At 37.3% G+C, this 27,161-nt stretch overlaps 1 protein-coding gene across 1 annotated transcript; it reads left to right on the top strand.

Moving 5' to 3' along the window:
• The first annotated feature begins 1,912 nt into the window (after positions 1-1,912).
• On the top strand, positions 1,913-26,895 carry LOC101740272 (UDP-glucose 6-dehydrogenase). Its single transcript, XM_004925086.5, has 3 exons — positions 1,913-3,082; positions 9,762-10,036; positions 21,893-26,895. The coding sequence occupies exons 1-2, from the start codon at positions 1,913-1,915 to the stop codon at positions 10,029-10,031; spliced, it is 1,440 nt and encodes a 479-aa protein (XP_004925143.1). The 3' UTR covers positions 10,032-10,036; positions 21,893-26,895.
• Positions 26,896-27,161: the final 266 nt, after the last annotated feature.

Genomic DNA, 27,161 nt, shown 5'->3' with positions numbered 1-27,161 from the left:
ATTTTGAACATGAAGATTAATGAACCAATGAAAATCGATTCGTGTTTATACATTATTAATTGATTCGGTTTTGATGTTAGGATGCGAGTTACTGACAATGCACAGCGTCATATTTTCAAGGCAAAAAAAAAACTGTATTGTCCTTAAACACGTCACTATTTCCAGGAATCATACTTCGCAAATGCGTCGTAATTGTCAAGGTGACATGTAGTGCTGATACACACGTAGATAATATTTATGAGATATATATTTAAAAAAATCACTTACTTTGATTAAGCTGAAAATTAATTTATAAATGACATGTCATATTTACGCTTAATAAGTATATTGTACCACATTACCGACAATGGGATGCTATTGCTCTTACGCTGCAACTGTTCACTCCCTAATCATAAGCAAACGATTTCTTTCTTTCAAGGCGAAATAGCTTATCATCGTTGTCAAGTTTGTCATGTGCACTTTTTGGAGAATTCGGCATTTTACGATTCGCTTACTAAAAACCATGTGGACTCAATAAAAAATATTTACACTTTTTTACCGCAGCAAATTGTGGTTTCCATGCGGGCTTTCAATATCCCTACTAGCTGGTAAAATAATTTTTAAACCGTAATAAAATCACTTAAAATAAAGTACCGATAGCTTTCTCAGGTGATACACATTTCTAACTATAGCTTGAACAAGCTACTATTTTTTTAATCAACAATATTGTATTTAACTAAGAAATGTCATTTTATCGGGAAATTTGCGTACATTGCAAAGCTAGGAAAAAATTCAACAATTTTATTGTGGACCGAAACAGATACAGAGAGATATTTCTATTTTAATTCTTATTGCTTTTTCTTCCTGGTGAACTATGTTGAATTGAAGAGAAAAAGAACATTTTCCCTTTGTGCCCCTTCTTTAGTTCACACTTACATACATTAACTTCGCAATTTAGTACTAAACGCTGTTTTGCGCGTATAGATACGATCAGTTATCAATGTAGCCAAATATTTCCTACACGAATTCCAATGTTTACAATTAAAATACCATTACGATTAAAATCTACATGAAAAAATCTAATTAGATTTCGCACTACATTTGCACGTCACTATTGGCGCTAATAACAATAGTGAGGTGTATAAATCAAGGTTTTACAGAATTAAAAAAGCTGTCACATCGGATAGCGCATCGCATGTTTACTGGCAAAGCTTACTGCTTAGCTTGCTCACTCTAACCGGCGCCATCTAGGCAGGCTCCGGATAGCCTGCCGACCGAGAGGGCTGGTGGTCGTGGCGCCGACGACCGCCAGTCCGGCGTCCCGAGGGGGAGGGTGATGGGAGAGATGTGCTCCGCACTAAACACTTCACTTTCCCTCCTTTGCCTTTTCATGAGTTCTGTCTCATGTGAGGTTTGGACGTTGGTTGTTGAGCGACAGGAGGTTTTAGTCGGTTCGACTCCGACATGCTCCGACATGCAGATATTTACTTCTGGACGAAATAGCAGTAATATATGTCGTTGCTATGATATTAATCGTTCATTGTACCATACTAGAAAATTTACATAGCGTAATAAGCTTCTCGCTATAAATTTTCAACTAAAATTCCTTAGTGCGCTATTTACATTCACAGCACTACATCCAAATGTCATTGACACCGCTCGCGACGATCCAAGAATCTCTACTTCGCTAAATATACATCTAAAAAAATTCAAATCCCGTTAATAAAAGCCCGCGGCCACTCACGGCACAACGATATGTCCCGTCTAATCGGCCGACATCTACAATCAATTTAAAAGTAACACTGATTATCATTCCGATTAGTAATTAATTATTACGACCACTAAAAAGTTATTTTCGATTAAAATACCGAGTTTAAAACATCGTTTATTGTTGTGCTTTGAGCGTGGCGGTTGTGTCTGAAGGTTTCCTGAAATGGTGATACAAAAAATCTGCTGTTTAGGAGCTGGTTATGTCGGCGGTCCAACCTGCAGTGTTATAGCACTGAAATGCCCCAATATTAAGGTAACGGTTTGCGACAAAAGCGAAGAGAGGATAAAGCAATGGAACTCTGATAAGCTACCGATTTACGAGCCTGGCCTAGACGATGTAGTCCGCGAATGTAGAGGTAAAAATTTATTTTTCTCAACGAACATCGCCGAAAGCATTCGGGAAGCCGATTTAATATTTATATCCGTTAACACGCCCACGAAGACAATAGGTAATGGGAAAGGGCGAGCTGCAGACTTGAAGTACATAGAGAGCGCAGCCCGCATGATAGCGGATCTGGCCACCAGCAATAAGATTGTCGTCGAGAAATCGACTGTTCCAGTCAAAGCTGCTGAAATTATTATGAAAATCCTTCGTGCCAATACCAAACCTGGCGTTGAGTACCAGATCCTGTCGAACCCTGAGTTTTTAGCAGAGGGAACCGCTATAGTTGATCTTGTTGAGGCTGAAAGAGTTCTGATCGGCGGGGAAGACACCCCAGAAGGCCAGAAAGCTGTTCAGGAACTATGCTGGGTGTACGAACACTGGATCCCGGCGAAGAACATCCTGACAACCAATACTTGGAGTTCAGAGCTGTCTAAACTTGCAGCAAATGCCTTCCTTGCCCAACGAATATCGAGCATCAACTCGTTATCAGCTGTCTGTGAAGCAACAGGTGCTGATGTGTCAGAAGTGGCCAGAGCTGTTGGTAGGGACTCTCGTATTGGCCCCAAGTTCCTTGAGGCTTCCATCGGCTTTGGGGGCAGTTGTTTCCAGAAAGATATATTAAATTTGATTTATTTGTGTGAATGCTTGAATCTGCCAGAAGTGGCAGCCTACTGGCAGCAAGTGGTGAGCTTAAACGACTACCAGAAGACCAGGTTCACTCGGAAAGTAATTGAGGCACTCTTCAATACAGTATCAGATAAGAAAATAGCTATACTCGGATTCTCATTCAAGAAGAACACAGGGGACACAAGAGAGTCTCCTGCCATATATGTCTGCAGTACGTTATTAGACGAAGGTGCAAAGCTGCACATTTATGATCCGAAGGTGGAGCACGACCAGATATACTATGAGCTGACCAATCCCTATGTTACCTCAGAGCCTGAGAAAGTGAGTTTTTTTCTCTTTTTTGAAGTACTTATTATTTTAGATTATTTTTTTATAAAGAATTTGGCTCCAATGCCTTAGGCATTGATTTTGCCAATGTCAAAGTATATACAAAATAACAGGTGCTTAGAGAAGAAAAATTACTAAATCTAAATACAAATAAATTTGAGCCAAATGTAATACAAATAAGAGCAGCACAAACAACTATATGTTAGAATAACTACTTTAAAGATAAATATAATTAGCAGATAAAAATTGACACAGAATATTTACATGTTTAGAATAGACTAAAGTTAATAAAGAATTAATATTAATAGGCTGGGCAATGTTATTTGGAAGGATATCATAAAGAGGGGATACAATTTTAGATAAAATGCGGTAGGCAGCGGCTTGGCTCTGCCCCTGGCATTGCTGAAGTCCATGGACGACGGTAACAACTCACCATCAGGTGGGCCGTATGCTCGTTTGCCTACAAGGGCAATAAAAAAAAAATAAAAAAGATATTTAACATATATTTAGAGGACTGAAACACTATTTGGATTAAGCAATGTTTTGCTTAACATAGAACATTTCTCTTAATAATTAAAGGTGCATTTTATTTGGTGTTATCATCAATAGCTATCAATGTTTTTAATTGAACTTCAATTGAGTTTACTCCATTAAAATAGCTGAAGAAGTGTTTTTTGTTATGAATTTTTTTCTAAATTTTATACTTTAAATTACTCTCATGTAAAGTTGCAAAAATGTTACTTAATACAAATGCTGGTTAAACTTTCCTGGTCCGTCGATTTGGAAGTTCACAATTTTTATGTAGATACTACTCATAAACAGGAAGCTGCAAAATTTAAAGTTGCGGAAACTCACGGTTTATGAGATATAATTTTTTAAAGTTTTCATACAAATTGAAAAAATCGTCAAGGTAGACGTCAAAGTTGACGTTTCACATTACATTCACGGTAAACATGTATTTTATTAAATTTTATGTCATGTTTTTTACCGAAATTTATTCAAATTTTTTTTATTGCTTACATGGGTGGACGAGCTCACAGCCCACCTGGTGTTAAGTGGTTACTGGAACCTATAGACATCTACGACGTAAATGCGCCACTCACCTTGAGATATAAGTTCTAAGATCTCAAGTATAGTTACAACGGCTGTCCCACCCTTCAAACCGAAGCGCATTACTGCGTCACGGCAGAAATAAGCAGGGTGGTGGTACCTACCCGTGCGGACTTACAAGAGGTCCTACCACCAGTAATTATAATAATAATAATAAAGCCCTTTATTTCCGAACTACAACCATGAAATTTAACATTTTTGTGTTATTTTTTTTTTTTTTTTTTTACATTTTATTTCTTATAGTATATCTCGGAGTTCGGCGTGCCTCGTGGCATAGGCCTCCTCCAGCTCTCTCCATTGGGCTCGGTCCTCTGCAACTCTGGTCCAGTATGGTCCTAGGGTTAGGCGTATATCATCGCTCCATCTCGTTTTTGGTCGCCCCTGTCTTCTGGTGTCCCCTCTTGGATACCATAAAGTAACTTGTTTGCTCCACTTGTTTTTTTTGCAACGTAGCATATGTCCTGTCCAACTCCATTTAAGATTTTCTATACGAGTTATTATATCCGTTACTTTTGTCTTCCTTCTTATTTCCCAATTTCGAATCCTGTCACTAAGTCTGATACTCAACATGCTTCTTTCCATTGCTCTCTCTGTTTTAGCAAGTTTTTCTCTATGTTTGTCAGTTAGTGTCCATGTCTCACATCCGTAAGTCATGCAAGGGAGAATACAAGTGTTGAAAGTCTTTCTCTTGATATGTATACCTAGATCTTTATTCTTCATTATCTCTTTCAAGGACCAGTATTTTTTCCAACCGCATGCTATTCTTTTGTTTATTTCCTTGGACATGGAGTCTTCAGAAGATATAATTTGTCCTAGGTAAACGAATTCCTTCACATATTCGAACTTGGTTCCGTTTACCTCTATGTTCCTTTCTGTTGAGTTCGTCATTAGTTTCGTTTTATCTGCATTAATTTCTAGCCCTACTTCTCTGCTTTTTTCTACTATTTCTTTAATCATGTGTTCAAGTTTCTTAGGATCTTCTTCTAGCAAGATAATATCATCTGCAAATCTCAAATGATTGAGGCGACTTCCATTGATTATAATACCATAGTTATCCCAGTTTAATCTTCTAAATGTGCATTCCAGTACTGCATTAAACAGCTTGGGAGATAATGGGTCACCTTGTCTTACGCCTCTGTTTATTGGAAAGGGGTCTCCTTTTGACTCTAATTTAATACTGCTTTTACTTTTTTTGTAGATGGATTTGATTAGTTCTATATATATATCGTCCACTCCTTGTTGTTTTAGACTCAGCCAAATAAATTTGTGTTTTATACTGTCAAATGCTTTGGAGTAGTCTATAAAGCAGATATACAAAGTCTTCTGGTATTCATTGTATTTTTCCAAAACTTGTTTGATTGTGTGGATGTGGTCTATAGTGCTGTAGTTCTTTCTAAATCCTGCCTGCTCGATCGGTTGGTTTTCGTCTAAAGCCCTTGTTATTCTTTCTAGAATTACTTTTGCGAAGACTTTGTACACATTTGATATTAGACTGATTGGTCTGTAGTTGCCAATATCATCTTTATCTCCTTTCTTATGGAGGAGGATGATATGTGACTCATTCCATTGTTTTGGGATGACACCTGTTGTTACAATATCATTGAATAGCTTGGTTAGGATTGGGCTTATTTCTTCTTCGTTACCTCTAATCAGCTCATTTGATATACTGTCGGGTCCTGGAGATTTTTCTGGCTTCTGAGACATGATGGCTTTCTGTACTTCTTGCAAGAGTACTGGTGGTACTTTTTTATTATTCGTACTAGGATCGTTAACGGCGGTCTTTTCTCGGTCGGTGTCATTGTCCGAGTAAAGAGTTCGATAGTAATCTGTAGCAAGACTCTGAATTTTTCTGCGATTTGTTGCTTGTTTGGAGCTGTTGCTTTTTAGTTTTGGTATCCATTCCACTCCATGTTCTCTTAATTCCTTAAAAGCTTTTCTTGTTCCCCCTGTTCTTAGAATTTCATCTTCTAATTTTTTCGTTCTTCTTAATTTCCTATCCTTTCTTATGCTTTCCCGAATCTCTTTGCTCAGTTTAGATATTAACTTACGGTTTTCTTCAGTTTTTGATTTGTCTGTTATAAGTACTTTTCGTTCTTCTAGGAGCTCCATTGTCTTCGCACCAAACTTCACATCTTTTGTTGCATTTACTTTCCTCAATTTTGACAGTTGTGTGACCATGAGATCATATTTTTCTGTGACACTTCTGTTCGAGTTTACTATTTCTTTCAGTGTGTTGATGGACGATGAATCTATTTTTTCTTTGTGTTGTTCTAATGTCAATTTATTTTTAATATTATTTCTACTTCTTTTTGGTTGATGCTTTTCTAAACGGCAACGTACCATACGGTGGTTCGTATTAAAATTTAAGTTTTGAATAATGTGTGTATCTTGGAAAAACTTTGGTTTGTTAGTTATTATGAAATCGATTTCATTCTTATATTTTCCATCAGGTGATATCCAAGTCCACTTGGTTTTGGGTTTTTTTTTGTAGAGCGAATTTAGTATTGTTAAGTTGTTTTGTAGTAAAAATTCAATTAGTCGATGTCCGTTTGCACTCCTCTTTCCAAATCCATGTTTGCCCATTATCAGTTCTTCTCCGGGTTCTCTACAGCCAACTTGTGCATTAAAGTCACCCATGACTATGAGAAAGTTCTTATAATATTTTTTTATAATATCAGATAGTGTGCAGTAAAATCCCTCTCTTTCACTTTCCAATGCTAATTCTGTGGGTGCGTATGCTTGTATAATTGTCCAGGGTTTTTTGTATCTTGGTAAGTTAATGTTGAGTATTGCTATTCTGTCTGAAATGCCTATCAGTTCTTGTATAAAGTTCTTCAATGATTTTTTAATTAAGAAGCCCACACCTCTTTGGCCTGCTGTTTCACCTTTCTGATATAATATGTAGTTGTTTCGTTCAGTTATTTTTTCATCAAGCCTTCTCATTTCACATATTCCCAGGATATCCAGTTTTATATTTTGTAACGCCTTGTCCAGTTCAAGTAGGCTTTCCTGTGTTCGCAGAGTTCTTGTGTTGAGTGTTGCAATGTGGAATGTTTCGTTTCTTTTTGCTGGAGGGTTTTGGTCTAGTGCTCCCGCGGAGACCAGCCGTTGTGGGAGACAATTTGTTCGTTGTTTTTGCTTAAGTCTAATTGTTTTAGCCGTTTCTATTTGTTTCCGGTTTTCTAGGGCCTTAATTAATTTTTTGGGGTATTGGGGCAGGTATCGGATCTTGTTTTCTCTATATAACTCAGTATGTTTGGTCTTATAATTTCATTTTTCTGTATTTTAGTACTTGGTTTGGTTGTATTTCTGGCTAAATTACTTGTACTGATTTTTTTCTGTGTTGCTTGATTGGGAGAATCTGAGGGTTCTCGCCTTCTTTTTTCTCTGCTATTGTCGTCCGGTTTTATTACTATGAGCTTGTCATGTTTTAGATATGCAATGTTACCTTTCTTTTTTTCTTCTTCCACTTGGGATTGTAGTTTTTTGCGCCTTTCCAGAGTTTCCTTGGAGTAATCCTCTTTAACATATATATTTGACGGGAGATTAGACTTGTTCTTGAGTACAAGATGCTTCTTCCACAGGGTTGTTAAAGAAATTACGACTGGTCGGTTTTTGTTTTCCGTCTTTCTTCCGATTCTATATATGTTACTAATCTCTTGGCTGTTCATTTGCACTCCTAGATCTTCTATGGTATCTTTTATATAATCTACTAATTCTCGCTCGGATTTTCCTATTTCGTCTACTCCGAAGAAGACGAGGTTGTTTTTTCGTTTCTCTCTTTCTAAGGATTTAATTTTCAACTCTAGTTCGGATACTTTGTTTGTGAGGAGTTTATTTTCTTCAATTATCGCATTTATTTTCTCGTCTATAGCTTCTGTGACGTTCTTAGTTACCGCCTTTGTTATCTGGTCGGCTTGTTTATCTAATTTCTCTTCGAGTTTACGTAGAAGTAATTCCATATTTTTATCCATATTGGTTTACTACTCTGGTAACTTTCTAGTTTTGTGGTGTTTTCACTGTTTTTTGTAGAGATTTTTAATTATTTTACTGGCAGCCCCGATGTTGATATCGACTACCGTCACTGACACTCGAATATATTAAGTGTATAATCTATGACTGACACTGTATGAAATGTTGTAAGGTTGGCACTATGTAAGTGACGAGTCTATTCTATTTATTATCACTTTTTAGGTTATAATGACAGTGAATGAATTTATTTATTTTCGTAGTAAGTAATCGCCTGCACTGATTTTTATTTCTAAGTAACTTAATAGTCTTCGTTTTATTAGATTGTCACTGGAATAGTGTTGTATTCACTATTTTTGCACTGTTTATAAGTTATTTCACGCGGAGGTCTTTAGCGTACGTGTTGACACTTTCAATACCGGAAACGGAGCTCCACCACCAGTAATTACGCAAACTAAAATTTGCAGGTTTGATTTTTATTACACGATATATTATATTATTTTAATATATTCACATATTTTGTTGTTATTAATGTGCACAGTGATTGTTGCTATATTAAGCAATTATATTGACTTTTTTACCTCCATCTGATGGGCTTGAACACCGATCTACTCTATAATAAAGAACAAAGCAAATTTACTACTTTATTTGCATTAAGACATATTTGTACTACTATTATGTATTATTATTAAAATTTCATGATGAACTTAAGCACATGTGTTCGGTAACAAATCAATTCATTGTGTGTCTGTTTTTATGCAACCCGCACTTAGCAATCCTTTTATTAAAAAGAGAACAAGTACCCTCACTAACACACTACAACTACCATCTTAACATTTATTTATAACATATTCAATAATCATAATGTTTGGAATACTCCTCTCTCTGGTCTGCTGAAGCATATATCTTTCAATTATACGCATTGCCTTCTTTCTTTAATATATTAATAATATATTTATAATTCATAATAAATGTAAAGAAAAAACTTTATTATGAAAACCTTATTAAAAACCCTTAAAACTCTTTGGTTTTAAAAATATTTAGTTTTTCTTTGATAAATTTACTGACCCGTCTTTGGTTGAGAAAAAAGTTAATTTTTACATAATTCAATAATATTGTTTATAATAATAATTAAAAAAAAAAAAAGAGAATAAAGATTTTAAATGTTGTTTTCTTAGTGTTTTACAGATAACGCAATTAAGTATTTTATTTTAGTAGAATCATTCTAGAATGTGAATGCAGGAATGCAGAATGTTTTTTTTTTCATTTTTGCATTAAAAAAAACATTACACACACTACCATGTATTTACACAAATTACACACATATACAAATTCTTTGTTTAACGTAAACCTTTAGTTATTGTTTTAAGTCTTTGGTCAAATTGAAAATAGATTAATATTGTTTGTCTATAGTATAGTCTTGACGAAATCTGTCATTATAGAAGTTTAATAGTCTCTGAAAAAAGACCCAATATTAAAGTTCAAACTTATAATATCAATTAATTATAGTCGAATTTCGACTACTGGGAGACCACTAGTTTAAATTAATTAACATGAAAGCTAATGGCTTGATTTGGTCTGTGGTTTTCACCAGGTACGGAAAAACATTACGATCCACGACTCAGCCTATTCAGCGATATCAGGGGCTCACGCCATCATCCTATGCACGGAGTGGGACGAATTCAGGAGCCTGGACTTCAAGAAAATCTACAACAACATGATGAAGCCGGCATACCTGTTTGACGGGAGGAAGATTCTGGACCACGATATGCTGATCAACATTGGCTTCCACGTTCAGACAATAGGGAAGAGGCTCTCCAGGACTAACAGCATTAGAGCCCAAGGCAGTCAGACCATGCCCTGAGAGATGTAAGTAGCTTTTGAAGTTTGTCAAATCCTGTCGCTTAAGAACTAAGTTTAAGTTTCTTTTATTGCTTAGATGGTGTTAAGTGGTTACTGGAGCCCATAGACATTTACAACGTAAATGCGCCACCCACCTTGAGATATAAATTCTAAGATCTCAGTATAGTTACGACTGCCTTACCTTTCAAACCGAAACGCATTACTGCTTCATGGCAGAAATAGGCAGGGCAGTGGTGCCTACCCGCGCGGACTCAAAAGGGCTCCTACCTCCTAGAAGTAAAAGGTCACGTACCAATTGAGTTTTAGCGGTGACCTTACAGATCGGAAATCATTTTCATGCCCAATACAACTGTGTTTCTTTATCTGTACTGGATCACTGCACACAATATCATAGTAGTGAGTCGGTTTTGATTACAAATTACTCATAAATGACTATTCCTTATTACTAGATCTAGGATCTTCAGTTCGTATATTCTAAGTCGGAACTTTAAGCGACTTAATCGAGAATTTTCCAGTGAACGAATGATCCTTTCGAGAATTTTCCAGTGAACGTTTTTTTTTTATATCTTTTACTAGCTGACCCGGCAGACTTCGTAGTGCCTCAATTGATAAATAAAAGCCCTAAACATTTGTCTATACTAATATTATAAAGAGGAAAGATTTGTTTGTTTGTTTGTTTCGAATAGGCTCCGAAACTACTGGATCGATTTGAAAAATTCTTTTTCCATTAGAAGCCGACATTGTCCCTGATGAACATAGGCTACTTTTTTTTTTTTTTTGTTTCATGTGTGTTTTAATGTTTCCGAAGCGAAGCGAGGGCGGGTCGCTAGTATAAAATAAACTTAAAATAAACCAAAAGAATCCGTCCGACGGGGGACACATCAAAGAAAAAACAAAATTGTTATTTTTATTTATTATATTAATTCCGAGCTTTTTCATTTTTTTCTACCTTTTAAACCTTCTCTGGACTTCCACGAATAATTCAAGATCAAAATTAGCCAAATCGGTCTAGCCGTTCTCGAGTTTTAGCGAGACTAACGAACAGAAATTCATTTTTTTATATATAGATTGCTTCGTTGGGTGGACGAGCTCACGGCCCACCTGGTGTTAAGTGGTTACTGAAGCCCATAGACATGTACATCATAAATGCGTCACCCACCTTGAGATATAAGTTCTAAGGTCTCAGTATAGTTACAACGGCTGCCCCACCCTTCAAACCGAAACGCATTACTGCTTCACGGCAGAAATAGGCAGGGCGGTGGTATCTACCCGCGCGGACTCACAAGACGCCGTACCATCAGTAAAAAATTAAATTAGTGCCATTAAAATGTTAATCTTTTAAATGTATTTGCCGCTATGCTGATTGTTATCTTATTGCAAACAGTAATGTGACATCAAAGGAAAAACCCGATGTTAATAGATATTTATTTGGTATGAATAATAAGCGGAACGTTTATATTAAAATGGTATTTAATCTAAATTAACCCTTTGACCGGATCCTCCCGATCCATTAACGGTGCTTTTAGGTACCTCAAGCACCGGTCATCGTTCTCGTTGAACCTGTCGCTTGCGACGAAGGGCTCGACGAGTCAATTAACCCACAGACACAGCCCACTGAGTTTCTCGCCGGATCTTCTCAGTGGATCGCGTTTCCGATCCGGTGGTAGATTCTGCGAAGCACGGCTCTTGTTAGGGCCAGTGTTAGCAACGTCGTCAGGTTTGAGCCCCGTGAGCTCACCTACTAGTTAAGGTTCCGCTGATATAGCCTCTCAAGGCTATCAGCACAGGTAGGAAAAAAAGCTGTTTTGTTTAAATCGACATTTCTCTTAACACGCGACATTTATCTTTGTAATTAAAGGTCCGTTTTATTTGATATCAGCATAAACGGTTCGATGTGTTTCATTGAACTTCAATTATGTTTACCATGTTGAAATAGTATATAGCTCTCCTGTAAAGTCGCAAGAATGTACTTACTGGTGGTAGGACCTCTTGTGAGTCCGCACGGGTAGGTACCACCACCCCGCCTATTTCTGCCGCGAAGCAGTAATGCGTTTCGGTTTGAAGAGCGGGGCAGCCGTTGTAACTATACTTGAGACCTTAGAACTTATATCTCAAGGTGGGTGGCGCATTTACGTTGTAGACGTCTATGGGCTCCAGTAACCACTTAACAGCAGGTTGGCTGTGAGCTCGTCCACCTATCTAAGCAATAAATAAAAAATGTAGCTTAAACGAATTATCCTTTCACTCGTCGATCAAAGAATATATTAGAAATTTTAGCATCAGTAATTGTATGTTGTAGACGAGAGGATAGACTAATATATAGGTATAAATATACAGTGGTCTTTACGGATGTTCCGTTATAACTACTGAACCATGGATCCAATTGACTTGAAACTTGGTATCCATGTAGAAAATACATGAACTTAATGAATAGGCTAATATTTATATGAGTATTGGACTCCCTACACCAGTTGCGGGGGCGTTAATGATGAGAATCTTTGTGGGGATGAGAAATAATCTTATATATTAATACGTGAAACAAAAACTTTGTACCCCTTTTTACGAAAATTCCGCGGACGGAGGAGTATGAAAATGCATTATTTAAAAAAAATATTAGCATTGTGCACTCCTCTATATTCTCTATAAGTGTGGAAAATTTCATACTCCACCGTCCGCGCAATTTTAGTAAAAAGGGATACAAAGTTTTTGTTTCCCGTATTATTAATACCTACTTGTCTTTGATATCGTCTTGGCGAAATATGTGATAATAGAAGTATAATAGTCTGACAATAGTATCATAATAGTGTACAAACCTATAATGTTCAATTAATTATAGTCGAATTTCGACTACCAGGGGACCACTAGTAATGTTAATTTTAAATGCCCAGCGAAGCGGATGGGTACAGCTAGTTGGCTTGTAAATGTTCGCTGTGTTAACAGATGTCTTTCAACATCATTGTGTGTGGAGAATAATTAAAACAATATTTTACGTAATATAAGCGTTTTCTTGGTCGGCTTAAAAGGTCAGTCAGCGGCTTTGAAAATGTCGCGAGAAATTTGAATGTCGCAAGCCTCTATCTGAGTATATAGAAAAAATATCGTAACTAAAAAATAATAATCTTAAGCTTCATATGAATGGTGTAAGCTTAATAGAAATTCGATCAGAAACATCGAACTATGGAGGGTAGGGGTAAGGAGAACCGTCTCTGTGTGTAAAAAAGTGTCCGTTAAAATCTGCTAAATAAGGGTGGCGCTACAGTAGCAACCGGGTAAATTTGAAAAAAGGCGCTGAATAAGATAAAGAAATAGAAAAGGACGAAAGAACTATAAGCAGTACAAAATCACAAAAAGTATTATATTTAAAGCTGATAAGAAAATGCAATCGATGTCTCCACGTTTTACCACAGCAATAATTTTAGGTTATATTGACGAAATTAGTTTGGACTACGTAAACGTGTGAGGTCTTGTACATTACACTGTCACTAACTACTCTAGTCATTAAATATATTAAATTTCCTAACACAGCATACTTCAATCAGTTAACAACTGCTCAATTCATATCCATACCCTGTGCCTATGCTAGCGCCATTCTGTAGGATTTTTGAACTGTTATTTAGTGCTGAAAGTGGGACACTTCTTCAAGCTTCTACCATATGCGACTTCTCCTTACCTTTGCCCTCCAAACATCGAACTGTTGATGCTGATACCAACTAAAACGGGCCTTTAATTACAAAGATAAATGTCGCGTGTTAAGAGAACTATCGCTTCAATCAAACAGCATTTCGTTATTACCATATTTCTGCCGTGAAGCAGTAATGCGTTTCGGTTTGAAGGGTGGGGCAGCCGTTGTAACTATAATTGAGACCTTAGAACTTATATCTCAAGGTGGGTGGCGCATTTACGTTGTAGATGTCTATGGGCTCCAGTAACCACTTAACACCAGGTGGGCTGTGAGCTCGTCCACTCATATAAGCTATAAAAAAAAAAAATTTGATATGTATGTGGTTTTGAAGCTAAGGAAATGCGCTTAACCCTCCAACCCTTCAACCCTACCTATGCTGATAGCCTTGAGAGGCTGTTTCAGTTTCTCCTTGACGTATAGGTGAGCTCCCGGGGCGCAAACCGGGTGCGTTGCTAACACTGGCCCTAGCAAGAGCAGTGCTTCGCAGAATCTACCACCGGATCGGAAACGCGATCCACTGAGAAGATCCGACGAGAAGCTGAGTGGCCTGACGACACATTAATTCTGCAATTTTGCTCTGATATCCTGATCCGATAACGATAGGGTAAACAGAAACATGAAATTAATTGTGCGGTTTATGGTTTAACTTTTTGCGGCTAACTTTTTTTCTCAGGACTATCAGCATAGGTAGGGAAAAAAACGATCCTCGACGCGCGGTCGAATTGTCTAGTTGATGTTGTTATTGTTGATGTTCAAATATATGTAGGTAGGTATATCGTTAATAATTTTATTTTACGGCAACACAAACATCTGTTTGTACAAAATTAAATGTTGCAAGGTTTTTTTTTGTTCCGGCGCACCGACCTTTCAGTCTAAACCTTTCATTACTCGACACATGCGCGACACATGTTCGCCAGTCGTGTCGGCTTTTTATGAGCCTTTAGAAAAAAAATCCCTATGTGAGCTTTAAAGCTCGATTTAATTACTTTTTTTTGTTACTAATCGTCGATCGTGGCTATTAGTTCAGTCGATCGTGGCAAGACAATTTTTGTTATTGCTTATATAGATGGACAAGCTCACAGCCCACCTGGTGTTAAGTGGTTACTGGAGCCCATAGACATCTACAACGTAAATGCGCTACTCACCTTGAGACATAAGTTCTAAGGTCTCGAGTATAGTTACAACGGCTGCCCCGCCCTTCAAACCGAAACGCATTACTGCTTCACGGCAGAAATAGGCAGGATGGTGGTGGTACCTACCCGCGCGGACTCACAATAGGTCCTACCACCAATAAAGTTTTAAATGTGCTTTGGTGGAATTTTGTTTATCCCGAACCCCAGCGCGTAACATTGCGATGAGACTCGGAAAGAGTCCTCAGTGTAAGCCCCGCAATTCTGGTCTTTGGTCACGTCCATTAGCTTCATTGACCTTTCAAAGTAGGACCTAATCTTTAAAAAGCAACTAGGAAAAAGCCTTTGGTTCGATTTTGACCTCGTTAGCCAATTCGTGAACTTTATAGTTGCGTGAATGCGGAAATAATTTTGCGCAATAATTAATCGTCTGTTGAGTGCGTCTTTACAGCAGCCGGCCTCTCTCGCTGGGTTAAAACATTGCACAGACACGACCTCTATTTATTTGAAGACAACCGACTGCTTATGTAATGACCGTTTGTGTAAGCTTTATGTATGTAAACTTGTGGTAGGACGTCTTGTGAGTCCGCGCGGGTAGGTACCACCACAAACCTGCCTATTTCTGCCGTGAAGCAGTATGCGTTTCGGTTTGAAAGGTGGAGCAGCCGTTGTAACTATACTGAGATCCTAGAACTTATATCTCAAGGTGGGTGGCGCATTTACGTTGTATATGTCTATGGGCTCCAGTAACCACTTAACACCAGGTGGGCTGTGAGCTCGTCCACTCATCTAAGCAATAAAAAAAAAGCTAGGAAAGGTTGACAAAGCGAATAAGCTAACTAAAACGAAGGACTTCAACAGAAGCATCTAAATACTTGGCGGTGTAGTAGTTATCGGCCCTAATTTTGCGCCGAGGGTCATGGATTCGATTCCCGCATCGAGCAAACATTCGTATGACTATGACAAGCAGAATTCGTTGTTGATATTTTTTTTCCTACCTAAGCTGATACCTTTGAGAGGCTATGTCAGCGTAACCGGGCGTGTGGGTGAGCTCACGGAGCTCAAACCGGGAGTGTTTCTGACACTGGCCCTAGCAAGAGCAGTGCTTCGCAGAATCTACCACCGGATCGGAAACGCGACCCACTGAGAAGATCCGGCGCGAAACTCAGTGGGCTGTGTCTATGGGTTAATTCGCTCGTCGAGCCCTTCGTAGCAAGCTACGGGTTTGACGAGGACGGCGACCGGTGCTTGAGGTACCTAAAAGCACCGTTAATGGATCGGGAAGATCCGTAATGACGTGTTTAGGGCGACGTCGACTGTTTATCATTCGGTCCACCGGATCCGGTATGGGTGTTGACCGATGCGTCGATTGCACATCACATCGCATTCTCATGAAGATAACGTCAGAGATTCAAGGTCGATGTAGCTTGAAGTTCATTTGCAGTCATCACGCATTCGGCTGAGGTCGATCGACATCATCAAACAGTTCAGGGTCGGATTCAGTGCTAAATAATATTAAAACAAACATATTAATACGCTTTTATTAGCTTCAGACGTATGTATGTATGTAACGGAATCTTTAAACACGATTTTGACCCCCTTCAAAACGTTGGATTAACTCGAAATTTGGTATGCTTATTAAGGACCAATGAGAACTCAATATTTAAAAACAATCAAAAAAATTGAAATTCAACTGAAAAATAAATAATAGTTTAAAAAAACTAATAAAATACCTTTTTATAGAAAATCCAAGTAAAAAATAGAAAATAAATTTTAATAAATTTGAATTAACAATAGTGTAAGAAAAAATGATTTTATTGTAAAAAAAAGCTTAGGGTGCATGTTATCAGTAGTTATAAATATTTTATGAACAGATATGAGTAGAAGGGTTATTTTGATAATATCCCGAAAAGCACCCCACGCTTTTTTTACAATAAAATCAATTTTTCTTACACTATTTTTAATTAAAATTTATTTTCTATTTTTTAGATGGTTTTTTTATAAAATCGTACCTTGTTAGTTTTTTTCAAACTATTTTTTTTTTGTAATGATTCAAAGAGCTCATCGGCCTTATGTTGAACTTGAGGCCGTAGACACTATAAATGCCACCGCTCAGCTTGAGACGTGAGGTCCGGGTCTGACTTGTATGATGGCTATATGTTTCTTTACAAGCGCGACAGGCATAGTTACCCTTTCGTTACACGATCTTATTGCTTCATAATGGAACTTATTTGTGATCTGAATCAAACGCGAACTTCATTGGAGAAATGGTACCGGTTTTTTTTTATTGCTTAGATGGGGGGACGAGCTCAGAGCCCACCTGGTGTTAAGTGGTTACTGGAGCCCATAGATATCTACGACGTAAATGCGCCAACCCACATTGAGATATAAGAAGGTCTCAGTATAGTTACAACGGCTGCCCCGCCCTTCAAACAGAAACGCATTACTGCTTCACGGCAGAAATAGGCGGGGTGCTGGTACCTACCCGTGCGGACTCACAAGAGGTCCTACCACCAGCAATTACGCAAATTATAATTTTGCGGGTTTGATTTTTATTGCACGATGTTATTACTTCACCGTGGAAGTCAATCGTGAACATTTGTTGAGTACGTATTTCATTAGAAAAATTGGTACCCGCCAGCGAGATTCGAACACCGGTGCATCGCTCGATACGAATGCACCGGACGTCTTATCTGTTAGGCCACGACGACTTCAAATTGTGTGCACATACATATACACATACACACATATATACGTAGATATACATATGTATGTATGTTTGTGTACATATATGCATAATATGTATTTCTCTGGATTGGTACACCGCGCGTAGTTCGTTTCCAAATGATTCTTGTCCACCTGGTGGTTGTCTGGAAGAGATCGCTCTTAGCGATAAGACCGCCAATTGTACTTTTTTGTGTTTAATGTATCGCACTGTTTATTTGGTTTTTGGTGTACAATAAAGAAAACTCTCTCTCTCTCTCTCTATTCTCTCACTCTCACTCCTACTAAATCGTATCTTCTCTCTCTAGCCGTAACGAATCTGTCGCGAGTTAAATTTCACTCTCAATGCCCCTAAAGAATGCGCCTATTATATGTATGTATATATGTATATGTGATTTTGTATATATGTATTTATATTATATACCTTTTTGTGTATGTATTTGTAACTTAACATAAATTTCATTGCACCTACCACTATTCACTCTGCACTACCTTTGGTTGACTGGTAGAGAAAGCCTTAGGCATTAAGTCCGCCAATGTAAATTTTACATGAAGTGTAATAGTGAATAAATAAATAAATAAAGAAGTTTCACTTCAAAAAAAAAAAGCAATGAAATTCAAATAATTTTCAACTAGCCATTTAATTCTTTCAATGTTCCTTACAAATTAATTACAGAGCGCTTTTGTGAATTCGCAATTAAATTTTTGTACACCTGTTCATACGTGAATATTATCAGTCATTTATATTATTAGCATGTTAATGTCATTAGCGACTCACACACACACACACCCACACACACACGTGCTGCTCACACACACACACGTGCATGGACACACACACATGCGCACCTACAAGTGATAATGCTACGATAAAACAAAACGGAAATCGGTCAAGGTTATTGTAATTTGTTGAACAGTTTTCGCTTCATCGAATAGCGAATTTGAACCGTATCTATATAAGCAATTGAGACGTTTTTTGTTTGGACCTGTGAGGGTCGGTTTTCAGAGCTCATTCGCCGAAAAAACAATTGAATATGCAACTTCGAAAAGGGCACATGTCGCATATCTTGTCAAATACGTTTTTTTCATATACATGTAGTTTTGAGGCTTACCTACCTACACCAATTTTATAATAATTCCAGTAATTTTCAATTGCTAATTAACACTAAAATATATCTCAAAAGTTAATATCGTGTCGTTAATGAAGTCGTCGTGGCCTAAAGGATAAGACGTCCGGTGCATTCGTGTTGAGCGATGCACCGGTGTTCGAATCCCGCAGGCGGGTACCAATTTTTGTAATGAAATACGTACTCAACAAATGTTCACGATTGACTTCCACGGTGAAGGAATAACATCGTGTAATAAAAATCAAACCCGCAAAATTATAATTTGTGTAATTACTGGTGGGTAGGATCTCTTGTGAGTCCATAAGGGTAGGTAGCACCGCCTATTTCTGCCGTGAAGCAGTAATGCGTTTCGGTTTGAAGGGTTGGGCAGCCGTTGTAACTATACTGAGACCTTAGAACTTATATCTCAAGGTGTGTGGCGCATTTACGCTGTAGATGTCTATGGGCTCCAGTAATTACTTAACACCAGGTGGGCTGTTAGCTCGTCCACACATCTAAGCAAAAAAAAAAAAAAAAATTTACACTTTGCTTTAGAAAATAATCTTTTTTTTTTCATTTCCTGAACATTTTACGTTTTCAGAGATGTGCCCTTTTCGAAATTGCATATTCCATTGTAAAGTATCGAGCAAATAGAACAAAATATAATTAAAGAATTCGAATTAACATTAAATTATTCAATTAAATTAAATTATTCATTTACTAGATTATGACCGAGCATTGCTCGGGTTTTTTTTTTTGATAACGCCATCTTGTTTTGTCTTTAAAGCGGTTAGTTGCCCTCAATTAAGAAAAATAGTTATAATTTTCGCCAATAGATGTCGGGAAGAGTTGATTATTGAAAACACGAACAAAACAACATTTTCTGAAAATAAATCGTAGCTAGATCGATTTATCGCCCCCGAAATATCCCTGTATACTAAATTTTATGAAAATCGTTGGAGCCGTTTCCGAGATTCAGATTATATATACCTATTAATATACAAGAATTGCTCGTTTAAAGATATAAGATAAGATAAGATATTGAGACGTGAAAAATCGGGTACCATTTTTCCAATGAAGTATGCACTTGATTCAGATCACAAATGAGTTCCATCGTGTAGCAATAACATCGTGTAATGAAAGCACAGTGGTGGTAGGACCTCTTGTGAGTCCGCGCGGGTAGGTACCACAACCCTTCCTATTTCTGCCGTGAAGCAGTAATGCGTTTCGGTTTGAAGGGTGGGGCAGACGTTGTAACTATACTTGAGACCTTAGAACTAATATCTCAAGGTGGGTGAAGTATTAACGTCGTAGATATCTATGAGCACCAGTAACCACAAACACCAGGTGGGCTGTGAGCTCGTCCACCCATCTAAAAAGAATATATTGGTTTGCTCTTCGTGTGGGTGTTAATTATTATTATCTATATAATTAAACGTATATAAGTATGTTTATCAGTCTCTGATACTCATAATACAGGGAATCCTAAATTGCGGCCGAATGACCATGCATGATTTGTTCCCAGCTATTATCTATTAATACGTGAAGCAAAAACTTTGTATCCCTTTTTACGAGAATTGCGCCGGACGGAGGAGTATGAAATTTTCCACACTTATAGAGAATATAGAGAAGAAGTGCACAATGCTAATTTTTTTTTAAAATAATGCATAAAACATACATTAAATCAATAAAGAAAACATTACACACACTACCATGTATTTGACGCACACACGCATGCATACTATTTATTGTCAAACTTTTGTTCTTGACGTCTGTTGTCAAATTGAGAATAGATTAAATATTGTTTGTCTTTATTAATATTTTTCTATAGTGTAGTCTTGGAATTGAAAATACAATCATAATAGTGTACAAACTTACAATCCCAATTAATTATATTCGAATTTCGACTACTGCGGGACCTCTAGTTATTATAAGCCGTTTTCCAATTACAGCACAAGAGCGCATTATGCGGCATAATGCTCAACTAAGCTTCAGCATAATTCGGCATTGTGCGTCACTGAGTCGCATTATGCTCTGTAATTTTAATTAATTAATTATGAATAATTTTTAATTTTAATAATTTTAATTAATTAATTAATTAATTATTAATAATTTTACCGCCGCCATGTCTTAATTTTGATAACCGTGCGTGATTTGTTCCCAGTTATTAATATTATTGTTTTTGTTGTTATAAATACAGTCAAAATCTGTTATAACGACATCGAAGGGACTGCTCATATTCAGTCGTAAAAACCGATAGTCGTAACAACCGGTGATGCTTAATGTGTATCGTGCAAGTACAAACAAATCGATAGGGAATTATTGGAAAAATATATTTACATAATACGCGATTTTTCTTCAATATTAATTTGTTTTCTTTTTCTTTGCGACATTTTGAAAGTTTCACGAATAACTCCACAAAGTTTTGGTGCGTCTTGTGTATAGATAAGTAATAAACTAATTGAAGAGATATGAAGAAGCGGGCTTTCTAAGAATTAGAAAAGACCCTAGACTAAACAATCCTATTGTTTTCTTTCCTGATTTTAATAGCCATTGAAGACAAATGTGGATACCTATTGAAATTGTTTACAATACAGCTTAGCCGGTCGTTCTAACAGATCTAATTCTCCGAAATATTAGTTAAATGTGGTCGTTTTATGAGGTATGTCGTTATTAGCAATGTCGTATAAAGCAATGTTTTTAATAAGGCGGTCATATAGCATTCAGCCGGGACCTTTGTTCTAGGTTACTATAACCGGCATGTTGTTCTAAGCGATGTCGCAATAAACGGTTTTGACTGTATTACTGTTTTGGTGTTGTGTGTCAGTGTTGGGTGGGTGTCACCATTCCGTCTATTCCCGCTACGGAGTAGCTATGCGTTCCGGTCTGAAAGATAGCCAAATGTCAAAAATACTTTTATTTTTATTGCCCTTGTAGGCAGACGAGCATACGGCCCACCGGATGGTGAGTGGTTACCGTCGCACATCAGCAATGCCAAGGACAGAGCCAAGCCGCTGCCTACCGCTAAGTACTCTCCGCAAGCCTCGTTTGAAGAAGGACATGTCATAGCGCTCGGGAAACACCGTGGAGGGGAGCTCATTCCATAGCCGGAACTGTCGATGTCCATGGACTACGACGACAATCAGGGAGATAGTAGCTCGATTGCACTTAAATTCTAAAGAAAATTGTTTTATCACAGTAATTTTTATTTTTGTTTCAGATTGCGAATACTATTTAATAAGGATACTTATACATATATATATAAAATGAGGAGTGATAGGCTGTTTGGTTCAAGCAACATTCCGCTTAACACGCGACATTTATCTTTGTAATTAAAGGTCCGTTTTATTTGATATTAACATCGACGGTTCAATGTTTTTAATTGAACTTCAATTAAGATTATTCCATAGAAATAGCTGAAGTAATTTTTTTTTTTTTTTTTTTCTCTCTACGATATTTCTTACAAATATCAAACTTTAAATTGTGGACACTGGACGATTCACTCAAACAGTCTTCTTATCAAAAAGGGGTTTCAAAGAAAGCCAAATAAAACGAACCTCCAAGTGATTTAATTATTATTATTAATATAACATTTGAGATCATTGAACATTTGCAAAAGTCTGTGGCGCGGGGCAACATTACTAGTATTGTTATCTATTGGCGACAATCATCAATCAACATATTATGTGAATTATTTTTTAAACCTAAGCTGATAACCTTGAGAGGCTATTTCAGCGTAACCTTAACTAGTAGGTGAGCTCACGGGGCTCAAATCTGACGACGTTGCTAACACTGGCCCTAGCAATAGCAGTGCTTCGCAGAATCTACCACCGGATCGGAAACGCGACCCACTGAGAAGATCCGCCGAGAAACTCAGTGGGCTGTGTCTGTGGGTTAATTTACTCGTCGAGCCCTTTGTCGCGAGCGACGGGTTCGACGAGAACGTTGACCGGGGGGAGTTCTAATTAATAAGATTTCTAACAATACTAAAGAAATGGCTCCCTCCTGTAATGTTGTAAAAAATTGCTGAAACCAAATAGTCTTTCACCATTCGATACATAAATAATTAAAGTTAGAACGTAATCTGTATAAGTAAAAGCTTTTTCAATGCAAAGCATATTTTAAAATGCGGTATAGAAGTGATTTTGTGAGTAGCAAATGAAAAATGGCTGATTTTATTATACACGAAAACAAATCATCTCGGAACAGAAACAGTTGAATGGTACGTATATTAGGTGCTCGAACAATTACTAACTACACCGGGATTTTGTAGCTACCCCGGGATTTTCTAACTATCCCGGAATTTTCTAACTATCCCGGAATTTTCTAACTACCCCAGAATTTTCTGACTACCCCGAGATTTTCTAACTTCCCCGAGATTTGAATGCCGGCAAGGCCGCATCACTCACGAAGTGTGAACGAAGAAGGCGTCTAAAACACATCAGATAAAGCACGATTTTCAAACCCTTTGCGGTCTTAAAACGAATGTAAGACCATACGTCCAATGCTTTTGAACTCTAGACTTCAAAGGGTTAAAGATTTGCAAAAACAACAGCCTGTATATAATACAGCGTGAGCTTACATGCTCGATACTTAGAGATACTCAAATGTTCCTCATAATACAGGGTATAAGATTACTGTTTCCAGAAAGAACTTCGATAATCATGCCCAATGTGAGTGGTGGCATAAATAATCACTTTTCACTTTGAATTTGAGCCCGCCTAGATGGCGCCAGTTAGAATGGGTAAGCCGATAAGCCTGGGCTTATTCGTCTCAATTAGCCGTCGGAGCCCGTGGACAACAACACGTACGCGCTCGGACAAGATTGAACTCTCAGTTCCGTTGTAACAGTATTCGTAAATTTAGTACGTCATCGTGATAGGTATGTAGCTTCGCAAGCTTTTCCAATTGTAATTTTAAGTTGCATCAATTATCGCAACTCCAGAGACATATGGCCGGATGTCCGTTGTTTGAACTTTAATTGTATCACACTTGATTATCTCGTATATTAAATTCTCGTGTTGCTGTGTTTGTTGCCAAACTCTAAATCGGAAATGGCTCGACTGATTCTCACAAAATTTCCGGCATAGACGTAGCCCACTGAGTTTCTCGCCGGATCTTCTCAGTGGGTCGCGTTTCCGATCCGGTGGTAGATTCTGCGAAGCACGGCTCTTGCTAGGGCCAGTGTTAGCAACGCACCCAGTTTGAGCGCCGTGAGCTCACCTGCACGTCAAGGCGAAGCTGAAATAGCCTGAAATTTTGTGTGCACATCGGGTAGGGTTGAGATTCGGTAGCTGGAAGGGGATTTGGGCCACCAGTGATCAATCTATTAAAAAAAAAGTTGTATGTGGTCACTTATGACCCCTGATCAAATCGTTCTCAATGCTATCTTCTCGAGAACCCGTGAAAAAAACCACGTATTTTTGGCTAAAAACCGGATCACCCGACCATACGTCTCTGATGTCGAGATTTCGCTTTTTTTTAATTATCTTAGTATTTTAATTTAAAAACGAAAAAAAACCTTGACCGGATTTTGGCTTCGAAAATGAAGGAGCTTAGCGCGATTTTTCAAAAGCAATAAAATCTCTCTATAGCCTCTATGAAGATGATATTGATAAACATTACCATACTCATCTTGTACACAAAACTAATCCATAGGCACAGCCATAGACTTTCTAGCCAGATCTTCTCAGTGGAACATGATTCTGATCCGATGGTCATCATGCATTGTGAGAATTCAAAAATATGGAGACAGGTTTGACTTAATCGATGTAAATTCTCAATTGCTTATGATTGTATTGATTAAGGAACTATATCGAGGGGTGTTTGGTTCAAGCAACAGTTCGCTTAACACGTGACATTTATCTTTGTAATTAATACGCTTTTATTAGCTTCAGACGTATGTGTTAGTATGTAACGGAATCTTTGAACATGATTTTGACCCCCTTCAAAACGTCGGATTAACTCGAAATTTGGTATACTTATTAAGGACCGATGAGAATTCAATATTAAAAAAATATTTGTAAAAATATAAATTCAACTAAAAAATGAAAAATAAATAATAGTTTAAAAAAATAGTGTAAATGCGTGGGGTGCATGGTATCAGTAGTTATAAATATTTTATGAACAGATATGAGTAGAGGGGTTATTTTGATAATATCCTGAAAAGCACCACACACTTTTTTTACAATAAAATCATTTTTTCTTATACTATTTTTAATTCAAATGTATTAAAATGTATTTTCTATTTTTTAGTTGGATTTTTTATAAAAACGTATTTTGTTAGTTTTCTTGAAACTATTATTTATTTTCTGTTGGTCCGTTCTATTTGGTATCAGTATCAATAGTTCGATGTTTTTAATTGAACTTCAATTAAGTTTACTCCATTCAAACAGCCGAAGAAGTTTGTTTTGTTATGATTGTTTTTTTGGCAAATTTTAAATTGCTCTCCCGTCAAGTTGCAAGAATGTCGCCTAAACGAAATAGCCCCTTCGATGTGTGTTTTTGATACAATAAAATCGTCGTCGGATAGAGATAGAGATACTTTTTTACCTTTGAGAGATTACTGGTGGCCCGGAGGCCTTTCCAGTTTCACCAGGACAGGTGGGCGAGCAAAGGCTCAGCCAGGAGGGGTTGGATTTGCTAACAGCTACCCGAGCGCCTCCGAAGGAGACCTAACAACTCAAGAGCAGCTGCTTCGCGAATGAATCTACTACCGGATCGGAATCGCGACCCACTGCGAAGATCCGGCGAGAAACTTAGCAGGCTGAAGCTTAGGTTAGGTTTCACGTCGAACTCTTTATCGAGTTCGACGAGTACGGTTACCGGGGTCCCTACTCCTAGTGTTAGAGCTAAAAGATAGATGCTTGGTTATCGTTAGATAAGCTTGTCCGCTGTTTTTAGAACGCCAAAATCTGGTCGACTTAATTATAATTAATCTATCGTATTTTTAAGTTAAAATAAAAATGTATTGCAATTATATCATAACTATTAAACTGGGTTATGTTGTTGAAACAATGTTCGTTCGATCGTAAGTTTTATTGCAATTGAGGATATCAGCGCAAAACTGGTCTAACCCACGATTCATATTCGTGCTTACCTATGTATTGCAATTTATTTAAAACATAATCAATTTTGATGCAAAATCGGTTCAATCCCTAGTTTCATCCATAGATAATAGATGCCTTTGTAAACATCGTTTTAGCGCGTATTTTTTTGCCTACGAGGTATTTATTGTAATGATAAATTCGAACCTCATTATCTCCATACTATGGTAAGTTTAGGCCACTTTTGCGCTGACCGCCTCAATCATGGAGGGTAGAAATAGGGAACACCATTTGAGTACCATCTGATGTATAAGTCTATGTTGAAAGAAAGCCAATTAAGATGGCGCCACTGTAGCAAGTGGAAGGATTTTAAAAACAGCGCTATAAACTATTAGAGCAGGATAAATTAAGAAGGAGAGAAACACTGCCTAAGTTTAATTGGTTATAGTGTATTATTTTATTCACATCAAAATAATGTTCAGTCCAGTAAAACTATAGCACAAACTGAGTTTTATTTGGCATCAGCATCGACAGTTCGATATTTCTAATTCAATCAAGTTAACTCCATTCAAGTATTTAAAGGTGTTTTTTTTTTTTCGAATTTTAAACAATAAATGGCTCTCCTGTAAATTTGCAAAAGATGTCACTTAAACCAAATATCCTTTCATCAGTCGATATAAAAGTGAAGGTACCTTTGACTGTTATTGGGGGAATTCCCGGAAAGTATTTTGTTTTTGAATATTTATTTTTCTGTGGCCCTCCGGCTTTTGTAGTAAATTTAATTAGCCCGCAAAGGTATGTAGCTTGGACGGTTTTGTCTAGTTGATCAGACGCTTTCGAAGTCGAAGAAAATGATGTTCAAAGATTCCTTTACATACAAACATGCAAATTTTGCATTGCATGCATTCAAATTTAACAAAAAAAAAATCTTATTTTCAAACTCTGTGACCCTATTTCTATAGGACTAAACAAATAAAAAATCATTGATTGAAGAAAAATCAGAATTGTCTATATATTTTTACGTAAAAGAACCGAGAACTTTGGCAGATTGACTGCGGGTGTTCCTGCAATATAATTCTTTGTAATTTATTACGATCGATTTAGTAATTAAGTATAATGTTTTACCGAATTAAGTAAATAATAATAATAATCGAAATATATAAATATATTTTAGTAATTGTTTTGTTTTATTTCTCGCACAGAAGGAGAGATTCCGTCCATACCATTTTTTCTAATGAAATACGTACTTAACAAATGTTCACGATTGACTTCCACGGTGAAGGAATAACATCGTTTAATAAAAATCAAACCCTCAAAATTGTAATTTGCGTAATCACTGGTGGTAGGACCTCTTGGGAGTCCGCGCGGATAGATACCACCGCCCTGCCTATTTCTGCCGTGATGCAGAAATGCGTTTCGGTCTGAAGGACAGCCGTTGAAACT

This window comes from Bombyx mori, chromosome 24 (assembly GCF_030269925.1).
Source record: "Bombyx mori chromosome 24, ASM3026992v2".
NCBI classification, from domain to species: domain Eukaryota; kingdom Metazoa; phylum Arthropoda; class Insecta; order Lepidoptera; family Bombycidae; genus Bombyx; species Bombyx mori.
The sequence above is the reverse complement of the archived record's forward strand: the minus strand, read 5'-3'. Positions and strand labels throughout refer to the sequence as shown.

What these genes read in the sequence shown, in the direction of transcription:
- LOC101740272 (XM_004925086.5), top strand. Translation starts at nt 1,913, where the DNA reads ATGGTGATACAAAAAATCTGCTGTTTAGGAGCTGGTTATGTCGGCGGT. An exon ending in TTACCTCAGAGCCTGAGAAA is followed by an intron (nt 3,083 to 9,761) that starts GTGAGTTTTTTT and finishes GGTTTTCACCAG; the next exon opens with GTACGGAAAAACATTACGAT.